This window comes from Aplidium turbinatum, chromosome 14 (assembly GCF_918807975.1).
Source record: "Aplidium turbinatum chromosome 14, kaAplTurb1.1, whole genome shotgun sequence".
Lineage (NCBI taxonomy): Eukaryota > Metazoa > Chordata > Ascidiacea > Aplousobranchia > Polyclinidae > Aplidium > Aplidium turbinatum.
Window position 1 is genome coordinate 20,052,618 of NC_137485.1, and position 14,828 is coordinate 20,067,445.

At 38.3% G+C, this 14,828-nt stretch overlaps 1 protein-coding gene across 1 annotated transcript in view; it reads right to left on the bottom strand.

Annotated features, from left to right (window-relative positions):
- Window positions 1-4,150: 4,150 nt before the first annotated feature.
- Window positions 4,151-14,828, bottom strand: part of LOC145782978 (uncharacterized) — a 41,408-nt gene continuing 30,730 nt past the window's right edge. Inside the window, exons 4-13 of the mRNA XM_082594736.1 lie at window positions 13,126-13,245; window positions 12,349-12,598; window positions 11,924-12,166; window positions 11,499-11,681; window positions 10,255-11,203; window positions 9,650-9,814; window positions 8,481-8,673; window positions 7,726-7,816; window positions 7,024-7,158; window positions 4,151-6,824 (exon numbers count right to left, since the gene is read on the bottom strand). Coding sequence (XP_082450862.1) covers window positions 6,800-6,824; window positions 7,024-7,158; window positions 7,726-7,816; window positions 8,481-8,673; window positions 9,650-9,814; window positions 10,255-11,203; window positions 11,499-11,681; window positions 11,924-12,166; window positions 12,349-12,598; window positions 13,126-13,245 — 2,354 coding nt within the window. The 3' untranslated portion in view covers window positions 4,151-6,799. The remainder of the gene's footprint in view (window positions 6,825-7,023; window positions 7,159-7,725; window positions 7,817-8,480; window positions 8,674-9,649; window positions 9,815-10,254; window positions 11,204-11,498; window positions 11,682-11,923; window positions 12,167-12,348; window positions 12,599-13,125; window positions 13,246-14,828) is intronic.

Below are 14,828 nucleotides of genomic sequence, written 5' to 3' on the forward strand. Positions count from 1 at the left end.
AATACAGCAAAGTGTTTCAAAAACAAGAAACAAAAACAAGACGCTGATATGCAAAAGCGAATACTTCAAAATAAAATGTTTGCTTCCAAAGATTGTGAAGTTTCCTTCCCGTCCTTGAAACATCTTGGTCACTTAAATAGGGAGTATACAGTAGTATTAACTCTTTTATAAACTCTAACCCAGGGGTTCCCAACCGGGGGTACTCGTAGCCCTTGGGCTTGGGGGTACGTAGTGCCACACAGAAGCTTTTCAAACAGATTTCACTGTAGCCTACAGTTTTATTTTGGAATTGTAGATGATATTATGTCATTACGGTCTTTGCTTTGAAAAAAACAACCTATCTACAAATAACTTTTGTTATTTAGTAGGCTAAGAAGCCTCATTGTCTCATAACGATGTGTTTTTTACTTGCTGCTGCTGAAAATGAACACATTGCTAATTTTCCTTATCTTGATCAAATTGCAAATAACTCTTTGCTGCAAAATGTCAAAAATGAAATTATTTCCTACTTAAAGATGCTGGTTGATTCTTTCGATGGTTACTTTTTTGCTTGTGAATTGAATTATTTCCAGGATTGGATTACAAATCCATTTCTTTTTGATTTAACAAAAATGTCGGATGAGGATAATTTAAAGGAGAACATCATCACCTTGGCCAAATAGTAACCACATCACCTGATAAAGAAGAAGAAATTAAAAGAAGAACTACACTTGGTTGGCAGGCATTTGGAAGAGCGAGCTCAATATTTAAAAGTAAATTACCGATCTCAATGAAAAGAAAAGTATATAATCAATGCATTCTCCCAACAATGACATACGGAGCAGAAACATGGAACTTAACGAAAGCACTAACACTCAAACTACGCACTGCGCAAAGATCACATGAAAAAGTTCTCCTAGGCATTACATGGAAAGACAGGAAACCAGCCAAATGGATACGACAACAAACACAAATCAAAGATATCATTCAAACAATAAAAAGTTTAAAGTGGAATTGGGCAGGACATATCATGCGAACAACTGACAACAGATGGACAAGAAGAGCTACTGACTGGATACCGCTTGACAATAAACGCAAAAGAGGGAAACAGAAAACAAGATGGCGAGACGAACTCTACCAATTCGACAAACACTGGACACAAACTTGCCAAGACAGACAAAATTATAAAGATATGGGGAAGGCCTTCATCCTGCAGTGGAACAACAATGGCTGATAATGATGATGATGATGATCATCGAAATGAAAAACTGCCAAAAATTGAAACTGCTATTTATTATACTATTTATTATTACTATTTATTACTATTTATTATTACTGTGAAAGTGGCTTTTCGACCATGAGGTAGGCTATACCAGCGGTTCTCAACCTGTGGTCCGCGGACCACTAGTGGTTCCCGGGCATTTGCCTGGTGGTCCGCGAACAAAATCTGAAATCGTTGTTTTTTAACCCATTGCATAAAAGTTGTTAATTTTATCAAGGCTCATCCACTCAATTGTCGTCTCTTTGCTTCATTGTGTTCGAATAAAGATCTTTCATGCATACTCAAGTTCGCTGGTTATGGAGGGAAAAAGTGCTCAACCGACTGTTTGAGTTAAGTGATGCTGCGAGAGAGTTTCTTGGAGAAAAAATCTAAGCTTGTTCATTTCAACGATAGCTTTTGGGTTGCTGTTCTAGCTTATTTGGCTGACGTTTTTGAACAACTGAATAAACTTAATTCATCGCTGCAAGGAAAGCAGACAAATTTAATTACCCTCAGTGATAAAGCGTCTGCTTTTACGAAAAAACTTTATCTTTGGATGACAAGATTATTGCAGGACAAATTTGACATGTTTGATCAATTGCACGAATTCACTGAGAAACCATAAAATGCTGAAATCAATAAACAACTGTTGATGAATTTTTTTATTTCTGACCATACCCAGTCACTGCAGGATCAATTTAACTTCTACTTTGGTGATTTGAACGTTCAGAGTTTTTCATGGGTTTCCAGTTCGTGAACCGACCTGTCACACTACTTTGAATATGTTGCATCCATCTGAGAATGAGCTTGATAAAATGTTGGATACAAGCTTCACATGAGCATCCACAACTGTCTCAGAAAGCTTTGAAAATAATTTTACCTTTTGCGACATCTTATCTTAGTGAATGTGAATTTTCTGCACTGGTTACAATAAAAACAAAGTATTGTTTTCGACTTGAAATCGAAGATGAACTCCGATTGAGTCTTTCAAGCATTACAGTGACATTTGTTCGTTACAGGGGGAGGAGGAAGGGGAGGGGAGTGGTGGTCCGTGACTGAGACACAATTTTTTTAAGTGGTCATTGAATCTCGAAAGGTTGAGAACCTCTGGGCTATACTGTATCAAGAATAAATACAGAAATCGTCTGCAACTGGTAGATGATTTATATACGTGTTGCCTTGAGTAAAATTGAACCATTGTTTGAGCGAATTTTATCAATGAAGCAGCAACACATATCTCACCGAGAAGCGACAAACAAAATAACTGACATTTAATTTCTTTTGGTAATTTTTGCATTTTTGTGTGAAATATCGGTTTAACGTTTAATTGAGCTATATAAGCAATTTAATTTAGCAATATATGCCTGAAAAATTCAATCAGAATTTTTCAGGTACGAAGAAGAATGCTCTGACCTGACAAAGGGGTACGAACAGCAAAAAAGGTTGGGAACCCCTGCTTTAACCAAATAGCGATTTAATGGCTTTATTGATTTGAAATGGTCAAATGATGTCGTGTATACAAAACTCCTTAATGTGAGCTATTAATAAAAAGCTTTTGCAAGTGTATTTGCACCTTTTTTGTTTCAATTCACCAAAAGAAAAAAACACTGGACAAACCATAGACGAAAAACGGGGAGGCTCCCTCGGCCAAAAGTTGTGGGGATAGTTAACTCGGCCATGTGCTATGTTAAGCTTTTCAGTATCGAGATTCTGTTGCAGTATTTTCATCTTGTTTTTTGTTTCAAATAGCCATGGAACCTTCAAAACATTAAACGTGAGTGGGTCCTTGGTCAGCGGTGAATCTCCCGAAGTTGTGACTTTTTAAGCTATTGACCTACATTTTGTAAAACAAATCAATTAATTTAAATGCACAATGCAAAGGTTGGTTGCAAAGTTCAAAGAACATGGTGCGCACTGCGCAGTCACCCCTAACGTTCAACACGATGCTACAGTAATATGTAAATTAGATGGTTTGATTTATCGGTTGCTAATGCAGACATCACAGTATAATTTCAGCGGTTTACAAACCACGTTAGCTTGCACCTGCAACGGAGCAAAACAATTGTTCTTCGGTTGGCATTGCTTGTCGAGAATTGCAGCAAAGAAAATCACGCCACCATCGTCTCGAACAGGGGTTTTCAACTTCGCGGTTGCGACCCCTGTGAGGGTAGCAAGTCGTTTGTCGGGGGGGTCGCGAGACTTCTGAAAAGCCAGTGTATCGTTTTCAATTTTTTTTTACCAGAAAAGATTAAAAAATTTGTTTTTTTTCGCAATCGATCATTCCTCCACCTGAGGAATTTCTTTTGCTTAAGCTTTCAGACGTTGCAACGGCTTTAGCAATAGAAAGGCATTTGATAATTTTCACCTAGTTCTTGTCGGCTACGTTGCTTTGTGCAAACTTAAATAAATTTAATCGGTGAAAATGTAGCTTCTTCTCATTATTGATTCTCTTATAATCCAGCCAAGCTTGATAGAAAATGGAAATAATATTGGAGGAAATGTAATAAAAGCCGTAATAATATCGTGAAAAAACTTTTGGTTTTAGAAGTTTGGACAAGAACACCAAAACGAGACAAAAGGGCATCTCGTTGTGAACCAAACTTGGTTCGCTTTTGTTGAATATTTTTATGGGGGGTCGCGAGACTATATTGATTGCTCTGAGAGGATTGTGGTGGAAAAGGCTGAAATCCTCTGGTCTAGAAAAAAGTCTGTAACACAAGACACGCAAAAAGAACCGTGCAACGACTTCTGTCCAGTAGCTTATATCTTTTAAAGCATGTCACTAGTATGGTCGCCTGCTAGTAGATAAACATGTTAAAGTGGGATTCCAAAATCCATACTTCCATCCACATCGCCTGACCTTTACGTATATAAAGTTAAGCGGCTCCTGAACTATGGGTGGCGACAAACCAAGATAGAAGTTTGTATTTGAACAAAAGAAAAACAAAAACACAAAACGAAAGAACTATCGACTTAATTTATCAGACAAATGTTTAAACTTGTGACATTAGTTCATATGTTGACGTTGCAATGGCATAAAAAGTGGCTCTTTTCGGCAATATTGCTTTAACGTTTGATGAATGTAAAAATTACATATTTACAGCAGCAGTGCAGTCATTGCCCGATGGTTGGTTGCACCCTCACAGCACCAAGGGGGACTTGAAGCCAGTCTCGCTACCAGTGTGAGGGAATTGAAAATAGACATTTCCTTCAATTGCAATCTCCAATCAGGGGAAACACCACAACCTCTGCCTCGCGCTCAAGAGATAATAACTTAAACTTTGTGGCGCATTTTACCAATTTTGCATTGATCAAAGGTAACCTGATGTTGATTGAACGTGCAACGTCGATGTTTAACCAAAGAAAATCGTTAACACTTTACAGTAAACAACGTTGCCTAACCAACTTTAAGCAAACTAAACGCCAAAAACGAATACAGTAATAAAGTGAAACAGAACTTTGAGTAAAAAGTACGATCTACGAAAGAACTGCGAAGCTTGTGATCACAATTGCATTGGCAAACCTTTCGATCGCAAAATCTGTCATGTTTACATTGATTCATCGTTGAATCAATGTAAAAATGACAGATTTTGCTGTCTGGATCGCCAGCATCACAACACAGCTGCGTACGAAAATAATAAACATTACAATTAAATTATTTGAAAGCAACACCTACTGAAAGTCAACTCTTGTTAACAAAACATCGACAACCTTGAAAACATTTTGTAATTTTTAAACGCGATTGAACAGAAATCACAGCCAAACGAAAAGCAACTGCAGTCCGTACTTTAAAGTTTAAAATGTTACGATTTTTCACGCCGCAGCAATAATCCGCTTTTAACTCTATTCGTCTTTTCACAATAACCCTTTGGGCAAGCAAATAAATTGATAAATGGTAGACACTAGACACAGCTCCATTGGGTTGATTTTTGAAACGTCAAATTGAAAATACAAATACTTCATAAACGGCAATATTCATATAAAATTAATTGCAAACCTTGAAAAGTTAACAGCAAGAAGATAGGTTTGGTAGAATTGAACAGCAATGATCGCCAGGATGTTACTATAATCAAGTCATTTCTTTATATTTACTTGTGTGGATGGTTGCAACTTTGTATATATATCAATGTTACTATCAAATTAATACAGTAAACAGCAGCTCGCTGAAAAGTACAAAATGCTTGTTGACAACGCCTTGTTATGCTTGGTACTTTGCTTCGTTCACAACAAAGGTATAACCCAGTGATTCTCAAACTGTGTGCCGCGGCACACTAGTGTGCCGCCACAGATTCTCAAGTGTGCCGCGAATCTTTTTGAAATTTTGGAAACGAACTGTATAAATATTTAAAATAAGCCATTCAGACAAGCATGCGACTTAAAAGCGCTTTAACTCCTTCAATAGATGATAAATAAGCACATGTGACGATGAAACCAATTATGGCATTGCCGATACAGCAGGGTAATTGCCACGTCACTATTGGGCTGCTATGTTAGCTATTGCTATTGCTAACATTACTTCCTACCATTTGGGAGCAATGAATCAAGCAATCTTTCTGCAGAAGAACAGCTCATTGATTTACGAAACGACTAATTTTTTCAAACGCTGTTTCCACAAAAAAACTTGGATGTGTTTTGGCTGTCTGCTTCCAAATTCTATTTCATGATCCGTGCAAAAGCAATCAAAATGATATTGCCATTTGCATCTTCATGGCTATGTGAACATGGCTTTTCTGTTTTGACTGAAATTAAAAGCTGTAAACGAGAGAGACTGCTTGAAATTGACGATGAAATTCGGGTATATGTTTGTCAACAATACAACCTCGTTTCAGTCGAAGCTTATATTGGTATAAACAAGCACATCCAACCCATTGACACGTGAAAATAATTATTTTTTAAAGCAACTTTTCTTCTTTTGTAAGTGTGCCGCGTGCGTTTTATACTTTTTCTAATGTGCCACAAGCTGAAAAAGTTTGAGAACCACTGGATACTATAACTCTTGTATGATTGTCTTGTGTGGAGGTTAGAATGCATAGAGGAATAGATCAACACAGAAATAAAGCGGCAGAATATGAGGCAAGACACAACCGGATATGACGTGGCAAGAATGTTACTATAGCAACACTGTTTGCAAAATCTAGCTACGATATTTGGTCAGTAGACGATCGAACTAGCGAATTAATCCTTTTGTGAACTGATTCAATGTTTGCAGACGTTGAATCTATGCAAAAAAATAACCGATGGGGAAAGTAACCCAACGATTTACGAAAGATTGGCGTTGCCAATGCAACTATTCGAGATAGAATATTGCGCAATGTTCAGCTTCACACAGCAACAATACTTGCGCAGCGTTGCACAAACTAAACATCACAAACCAACATTGTTCATGCGTAACGACGTCACATTCCATCGTAATGATGATTAACAACCGAGGTGAAACAAAACCGCGAAATTCTCACCAGGTTTGAAACCTTGGGTTACATTAAATTCAGTGCATGGTAAACAAGTGGCGCCACGCAACGGAAGAATTACTTGATAAAACTGCACTCTACATGGCGCACTTTAAGCATCGTCAACGTCAGGAGCCCTGAAATAGAAAAAAAAGTTCTGTGAAGGGTGAAATTCTTAGAAGGTAACATTTTTCAGTTATGTTCCAACAAGTGTATTTCCATTTTTCATAAAATGTGAAATAAAAGTTTAACAAACTGAAAAAAAACATAATTGCTCTAAATCGAAAAAAGATTAGTTATTTTAAAAATGTGTTCATTGCAATAACAGATCTTTACCCTCCAAACGCATTGAAAAATCTTTCCATTTCTTTTTGCAACTCTCTGTTTCTTTCCTCCGCATGGCGTAGTCCTATCTGTGCGTTTCCTAATTTAATTTTGGTTATTTCGTGGCGTTTGACTTCTTCTTTGTATCTGCGAAGCAAACAGCTATCTTCTAATTTGTTTATCAAACCACAGTTCTTCTGGCAACCTTTTTCAAAGTGGTTTAGTAGAAAGTATAGAGGTTAGTAGAAAATAGGGAGCTCGCCTTGGTGTACTACAGTACAAACATATAAAAAAATAAGCAACGCAACAGCATAAAACATATTTATTTTAAAAGTCACACAAAACAAGTAAAATATTAACAATTCATTCCTCAATTGTCGTTACGAGTTATACTTTCAAGTTTTCAACTTACTTAGATTTAGGCTGGAAACATTGTGGAGCAGCTGCTGCCACAAAGAAATAGATGCAAGACTCAGTTTAATATTTCACTTGAAGATAAGTGCACCTAGTTAGGAACATAGACAACTGTACCCAGGGCCGTTGAGAGGAGATTTTGGGCCCGGTACTGATGAGATCCTCTGGCCCCAAATCAAAATACTTTTAAAAACGCATCACATCCAGAGAATACGCGGCGGTTTCTCAAATTTCGGGCCCCCTGGAAACGATCCGGTCCCTGGTCCCAAAGTAGCCCCTTATCATCGCTACTGACTGTACCTGATATCTGGTTGGGACTCGGTGCTGGCAGTTCTCGCACGCGATGGCATCTTTTCCAGAGAGGTCTCCTCTTTAGAGCCTAATGTGGAATCTGAGAGGAGGAAAATATTTGACATTGAAAGCCAATCAATTGGATAAAAATTTGCAAAATTTGCGACAAAGTTTCGATTTAAATACGGTTTGTGGCCAGGTACTACAACTACCAAGCCCGGGCACGAAAATAGACCATTGCACCAAGCACAAACCACGTTTATCCTCAAGTGCAACATTTGATGCTGGTGTAGATCAGTGCCCCCCTTGGATTCACTAATTCTCTGGATTATAGTAACTTTTTACAAAACTAACGTTTTTATACCACAAAGGCTTTGAATCACGTTTTTGCTCAAAGTGTGTAAACTTATCGAAGACTCAAAGCATTAACGATTATAATGTTTGTGCATATCAGTGGCATAACTTCGAACTAGTCAATGAGTAAGAACGTTTAATTTCTCAAGAAGCAATCTAACCTAGGCACGTTTGGATGATTTTCACAAAAATTTCTTCCTTTGGAGTCCAGTGACGTAATACTTTTCAAACTAATGAAAAGCTAAGATCAACTAAAACACACAACAAAGACCTCACAGAACTACGCGAAGGAATAAAAAGACTTTGATAGAAATTGCCGTCGCCGACAATCCGACAGCGTTAATGCCAATTTCTAAACGCAATGAAGTAGCAAGGCAGGTCTTTTGTTACAAACACAAACATCTTCTCACCTTCTCCTATGCTCGATCTCGGTAGGAAGCTCGGCTTGGATGGGACGATTGGCCGACCATACGAGCAGCTGGATGCCACTGGCGGAGTAGAAAAAGCGGAACCAGACGTGGAGGACTTCATCTTCATGACATAGTGCTCTTCTAACATCCGGGATCTTTTTTCATGCTCCAATCGTTGATTTTGAAGTTCATTCTAAACGAATGAAAGTGGTTCATTCCCTATTATACATTTTATAGTTGCTTCTAATGTACCAAGAGTACAGCACCAGTAGGCAACATGCAATGTACAAGCATGTCAATTAAATAGCAGAATTAATATTTGTAAGTTAAAACAAACGGATAACAACTTATAAGAATAATTAATTTATGCATAAAAATACATTCTTTTGTGAATTTTTTTTTGGTAATGGTGATGTCAACAATGCTTTTTGTCCTTGTTTTTCAATCTTCTCGTTTGTATTGTTTGACATTAAAACCACGGCACGTACAATTGTTGCAGGTAGAACTAAATGTGGCTGATTTTTCTTTCATGAATTCGTTTAGTTTCACATTAGTCCTGTAAATTTATCAGTGAACTGTGCCACCAGTTCGGCATAAGTAGTTTCGCATAAGATGTGACTGAGATTTCAAGAGCAGTTTAAAATTCATTGAACGATGCCAAAGACTCTTAAGGGATGAGTGCAAGTTTGGTGAAACCAGAGTTGCAAAAAATGGGTTAAAATGTCCGAAAACTTTTTACATGTCCAGTTAATTACGCAAAAAAAAAAAACAATTTATAGATGTCTTTCCAAAACAAAACTTCGTAAACTTTTCATCAAACTTTCTTATAATTCAACTGATGATTCAACAGGATGCGCGGTGTGACAAAACATTTGAAATAAAGTAAACAATATCACACCAATCAGAAAAATCAATTTATTAAACTATAAACTTTCGCCACACAAGTGTGACTTCTTCAGTATAGTCTTACGCAAATAGAATTTTATTGTTTACTTTAATATAGATGTCTGTTTGTTATAAAATAAAACAATTAGTTTATTTTTATAACTTAAAAAAACGAGCACAAACAATTCTTTGCATCGTCATGTAGCGGCTTCTGGGATGTTCAAGCTCAAGCAAATTGTTCCAAACCTAAGTTCTTATGGTAGCAAGCTTTCATCGTGAACTACCTTGAGCATAAGGATTTGTTGTTCCATCTCCTTGTACGACAATGGGCGACCGCCATCGCTTGCAGCTGTTGCTGACGTCATCGTCGAAAGTCTTTCTGGTATGACGTGAGTGGAATCACCAGAGAAATCTACGGAGTTTGGAGTTTGTTGGTGGCTTTCTGGTAACTGTATTGAGAATGTTGTTGTCGTTCATATCAGAATCAGATAACCCAACCAATAAACGGTGGAACCGTTAGGACATAGTGGAACCCTTGATACGCAGCTAACGCACAAGAGGAAAGCATTTTTATCTATAAACTTGTACAAAAACAGCAAAATATTTCACAACATATAAATAATTTAGAAAGGTTTTTAGAAACTAATTTTTTTTGTGGCTTGAAAAAATTCAAATATTACTTTTATGCCCATCGCGATGTTTTGTCGATAAATAACGACTTGCAAACACGCACGTGCGTTTTAACGAACCTTTTGTGTTAATCGCCACATCAGCGAATCACATACCTGTCACTATCAATTCATGCTACAGTCAGCCACATAGTAAATTGAGATTGAGCTTCAAAATGTTTTAATTAATAAAAACGTTTCTATCAAACCAGTAATTTTACCTGGCCTTGTACATCTTTCTTCAATTTTCTATGATTCCGCAGCGGAACTGTGGGAATCGCTGATGAAGATAATCCGTCGCTTTCGGAGGCCAAGGAGCGCCGATTCACTCCTTGTTGGACACCAACTAAGGGGTTGTTCCTCCCTGTTGTGGCGTACTTTGTGACAGGATACGATGAAGAGCGGGGGTGGTTTCTCATGCTAGAAGATTCAGAGTTGGCCAAAAGATCACCACGAAGACTAGAACGGGTTGAAATTGCATGCTCTTCAGGAGGAACAGATTCGGTGTTTGATTCTTCATCCGTGGCGTTTTGGGAAATATATCGGACTGGTTTCGGTCGCTTGGTACGAGAGTGCGCTGGGTATTGAGAACTCACAACATTTTCAAAAGGTTGTGAGAGGTCTGAATCGGGTGAGGCAACGTTCTCAGCCCCGACGCGTGTCAACGGTAACGTCGCATCAGGCACTGTACTAACGGAATGCAATTGCTGACGTGTCCTGCCAGGTAGTTGCTCATTGCAAGTTTCGTCACCCGCTACTCCTTGTCGCCACCTGCTGTTCGTTTGTGAATCTATCATTTTATTAGAATTCATCTCTGAGCTGGAAGTGAGTGTCGAAGCGGAATTGTCATAATTAGATCTTCTATCTCTGTCACTGGGGGACACTATGGTTTCGTGCGTTTCCAACTGCCCGCTTTGTTTGCGTCTTAAACCCTTGTAAGGTTTATTTCTGATCGGCGGGGGTACAGCTGGAATTGGGGGTGCTCGCTTGTGAGTACTCTCTGGAGTAGGAACCATGGACCCAGTTCCGCTGTCATCAGTGGCGTTCTTAACACCATGGTTCTCTGCATCATAAACTTTCGTTTTGCTAACAACTGTCTCATCTTGTACAAGATCTGGAGTAAAAGGAAAACTTAATCTGGTAGAGGTTTCCGCTTCAGGAAAGAAAAACCTGCAAAAAATAAGCCTCGATTTGGCTGTTCATCGGTTTTGGGAAGGCCGAGGTATTTAGGCCATTTAAACACCATCAGTAACCACGGCCTATGTAAGTTACTCTTTTCAATAAACTTTTCAATAAATAAAGCACAACTGCCATTTTGTCTCATAAGGGACAACATTCAACACCTTGTTTAGAAATACTAAACGACGAATGTGTTGTTAATTAGGAAAACGCTTTTGAGCAGAATACGATGCGGTACATTTGGTTGCATATCCAAGGAAACGGCTCAACTTTATTCCACACTTACAAGTGGTTGGAGATGAACAGGAATATGGTATGCTGCACGTTATTGGTGTCTGCCATCATGGAGAGTGCATCGCCACTTTTCGCTCTCATGATGTTGGGGCCGAATACCATGGAAAGGTTGGAGATGTCCATCTTGTTTTGAGAGGAATGCTGCTGCACTTCATCGAGGAAATGACAGAGATATCTGTCGAAAGAATGACGAACTTTCAAGAATGAAAAGAGGTTACTGGGCTTTTATCAAAATCTTCACATTCATGTCAACAAAATGATATTGCAACTGCAAAAATACTTTGAAGTTAACAACAAAAATGATTTTTTTCGTTTTTTAAATTACCTATAATAATTGGAAGATAACAGCCTTCGACAAAAGCTAGAAAGTTGTTAAACAAACGGAACAAGCAAAGTTTACGGCACGCAACTACCTACCCCAATAAATGAAAATTTTCTTGTGGAATACGAGTGAGCTGATCTTTGATAATTTGCTTCACTTCCTCTTCGTTTGTTGCAAGATCTGCCTCTGCAGCTGTATTTGACTGACAGGAGCCTTCATTTTGAGACAACTTAGCTGCTGAGATGAGATGTTCGTAGCTTTCAAATGGAACCACTGGCTCCGGAAGTTCACGAAGGTATCCCTTGAGGAGGGACGCCACCGTGTGGACGTCTGTGGTCCTGCATAAAAAAACTCTTAGTATTTCTTCCAAGTTTGAATCTCATGAACACTCTGTGCATCCCAAACCAACCAATATAATTGGAGCACTGACATTGACCAAGCGAAAAAATGCATTCTTTATAAACCAACACCTACATACAGCCAACTTTGGTTTTTAACACATTACGCACAAAAATCTTACTTTGGAAACACTGGTCTTTCACCCATATCAAAAGCGTCTTGTAACTCTTTGACTTCGTTAGTTTCTCCGGGAAGTCTGAATAAACCTTCCTCGGTCAAGCCATTGTTGCTGCGAATAAATTCAATGCACTTTTCGACAATTATGGGCACCCTGCGGGGGGCACCTTGATCGCTCGATACCAATCTTCCGGACGTTAGATCATGACGGCTGTCGTATTGCATCGTCTCGGCCAAACTTTGTCCAAATATTCCTTGGAAAAAGAAATTTCCTTATGAACACGAAGATTAAAAGAGTTTTCAACAGATTAAAAGAGTCCACAATTAAGAGTTTTCAAACTCTTAATCTGAAGTCTAATCGGTGTTAGCGTCTGAGCAGTTCTTAATTCTAACCGTTTCATGCAAATTAAATCATTATCAATTTGAAACGATAAAAAAGGGTTGTAAAAGCATAACAAGTTGTTATAGAATAAGGCGACAGGTTGCGTAACATTATTATCCAACGACGCACATCAAGTTCGTTCTGGAACTTGAGATCATTATTGCCCAGAACAAATAGGCCTACATGTTTGTTTCCAATACCATGGGAAAGATTACAGTGCAACAATAAACACTGTTCGCGGTCTGTCAAAATAATCGACTCAGCACTTTACTTGGCATTGCGAGTAGAATGTTGGTAAGAATACAGGAGTGACAAGTGCTTAGAACAACAATAACAACGATTAGTCACACCAGTTAAGACAACAATACGTTGATATCGATGTCTACAATCCTCTCTCACCTCCTCCAAAAGGCGACAAGATTACTCTCCGGACCGCTTTGATCCAGTCATCCATATCAGTGGCTGATGAAGCCGATAGAATGTGAGTTTCAGGGTTGTGGTCTCTTAATCGGTCACTTCCTAAAGATGGAAGAATAAACTTAAAACATGTGACAATGTTGTTTGACCACAAAAATTATTATCAAGTCAAGCAACGCTGTTTAACGCTTAGTGTGTATAGTTGAGTAACACATCTCAGACAATTCCCAATTAACGACAAACAATGAATACAGTAATTTTCTTATCATCGTGATCATGTAAGATCGAGTTCATTGTCTTATACCGGCGATCGATCGGCCCGGTATTTAGAGCAGGCCCGGGTTCAGCGCAGGGTGGATAGGGAAACGCCCTTCTCAGGGCGAGGCAGCTCCTCTGTCGAAAAGTACCGACGACCACCGTACTGTAGCTTGAACACTGAGGGCATTGCGGCCAGCAAACTCAGCATCATCAAGTACCTGGCCACAAAACATCAGGCCCTCGTTATTCTCCTCCAGGAGACCCACTGCACATACCGGCGATGTAATTAATTTTCTATCCTCTTCTTTATCTTTAACTCTTTTAGAGTGCGAATTGGGACGGTCTGGCATTAATTTGTAGTGCATTGCATCACCAATTAACCTCAATTTTCTGTTGGATCAGAGCCATCTTTCAATTGCTCCTTTTCAGCGCTTTTCTGCTATATTGACTTCTCCTGTCACGATATTTCCCATACCCTTCTGAATCTTAATGCTTTGAAAAAGGATGCAGTTTTTTGTAAATTTTTCGGATTTCCTGTTCCCTTCATAATTTCATTTAATTGTTATTTTTATTCTGTCAAATGATTTTGTATGATAATAATGATCAACAAAACAAAAATATATCCTTGTTTTATTGTTTCCACAGAGTTGCAAAGATATATTTAAGAACAACATCTACGCTTCTTGGACTTTACCTAAAGGAGAATTAAGAATCAGCAAACTTGTTTAAATAATTAGGTGTAGCCTGTTTGTTTGAAAATAACTCCCAGAAGAATTTCGATGCATAAAATATAGGGCAAATAGAGCGATGATCGGAGCATTCTTTTATTATTGTTGCTAGACTCCTGGACTCAAGTTCAGGTAAAATCGTGGAGCAATCTGTCTGATTGAATAAATGACATTATCAGTTTTGTTGTAGGGTATAGGCTACTGCCAACTGTCACTGAGTCAAGGGAGATAGAATTACGAAAATGTAATAGCTTAATCTAATCAAAAAATAAAGAGCCCAAAAAGTAGATACCAAACTCATGTTCAGCAAACAAACGTTTCGAAAACTATATTGTCTTCATCTTCAGTGTTATAAATGTGAAGATGACATTTGCTTACATTTATAACACTGATTGCTTATGTTTATAACACTGAAGATGAAGACAGTATAGTTTTCGAAACGTTTGTTTGCTGAACATTAGTTTGGTATCTACATTTTGGGCTCTTTATTTTTTGATTAGATTAACCAGGCGTTCCAACCATTTTGCTCATAATAGCTTAACCTTTTTAATTGTGTTACTCACACCAGTCACACCCATGAATGGCCAGCTGGCATTTACAGTACTATAGCTTACAGCCAAAACGAGGGGAAAATAAAAATAAAAAAGCACATTCAAATCTTATCCGACTGTAATTGTAAAAACAACTTGGTGCACGCTG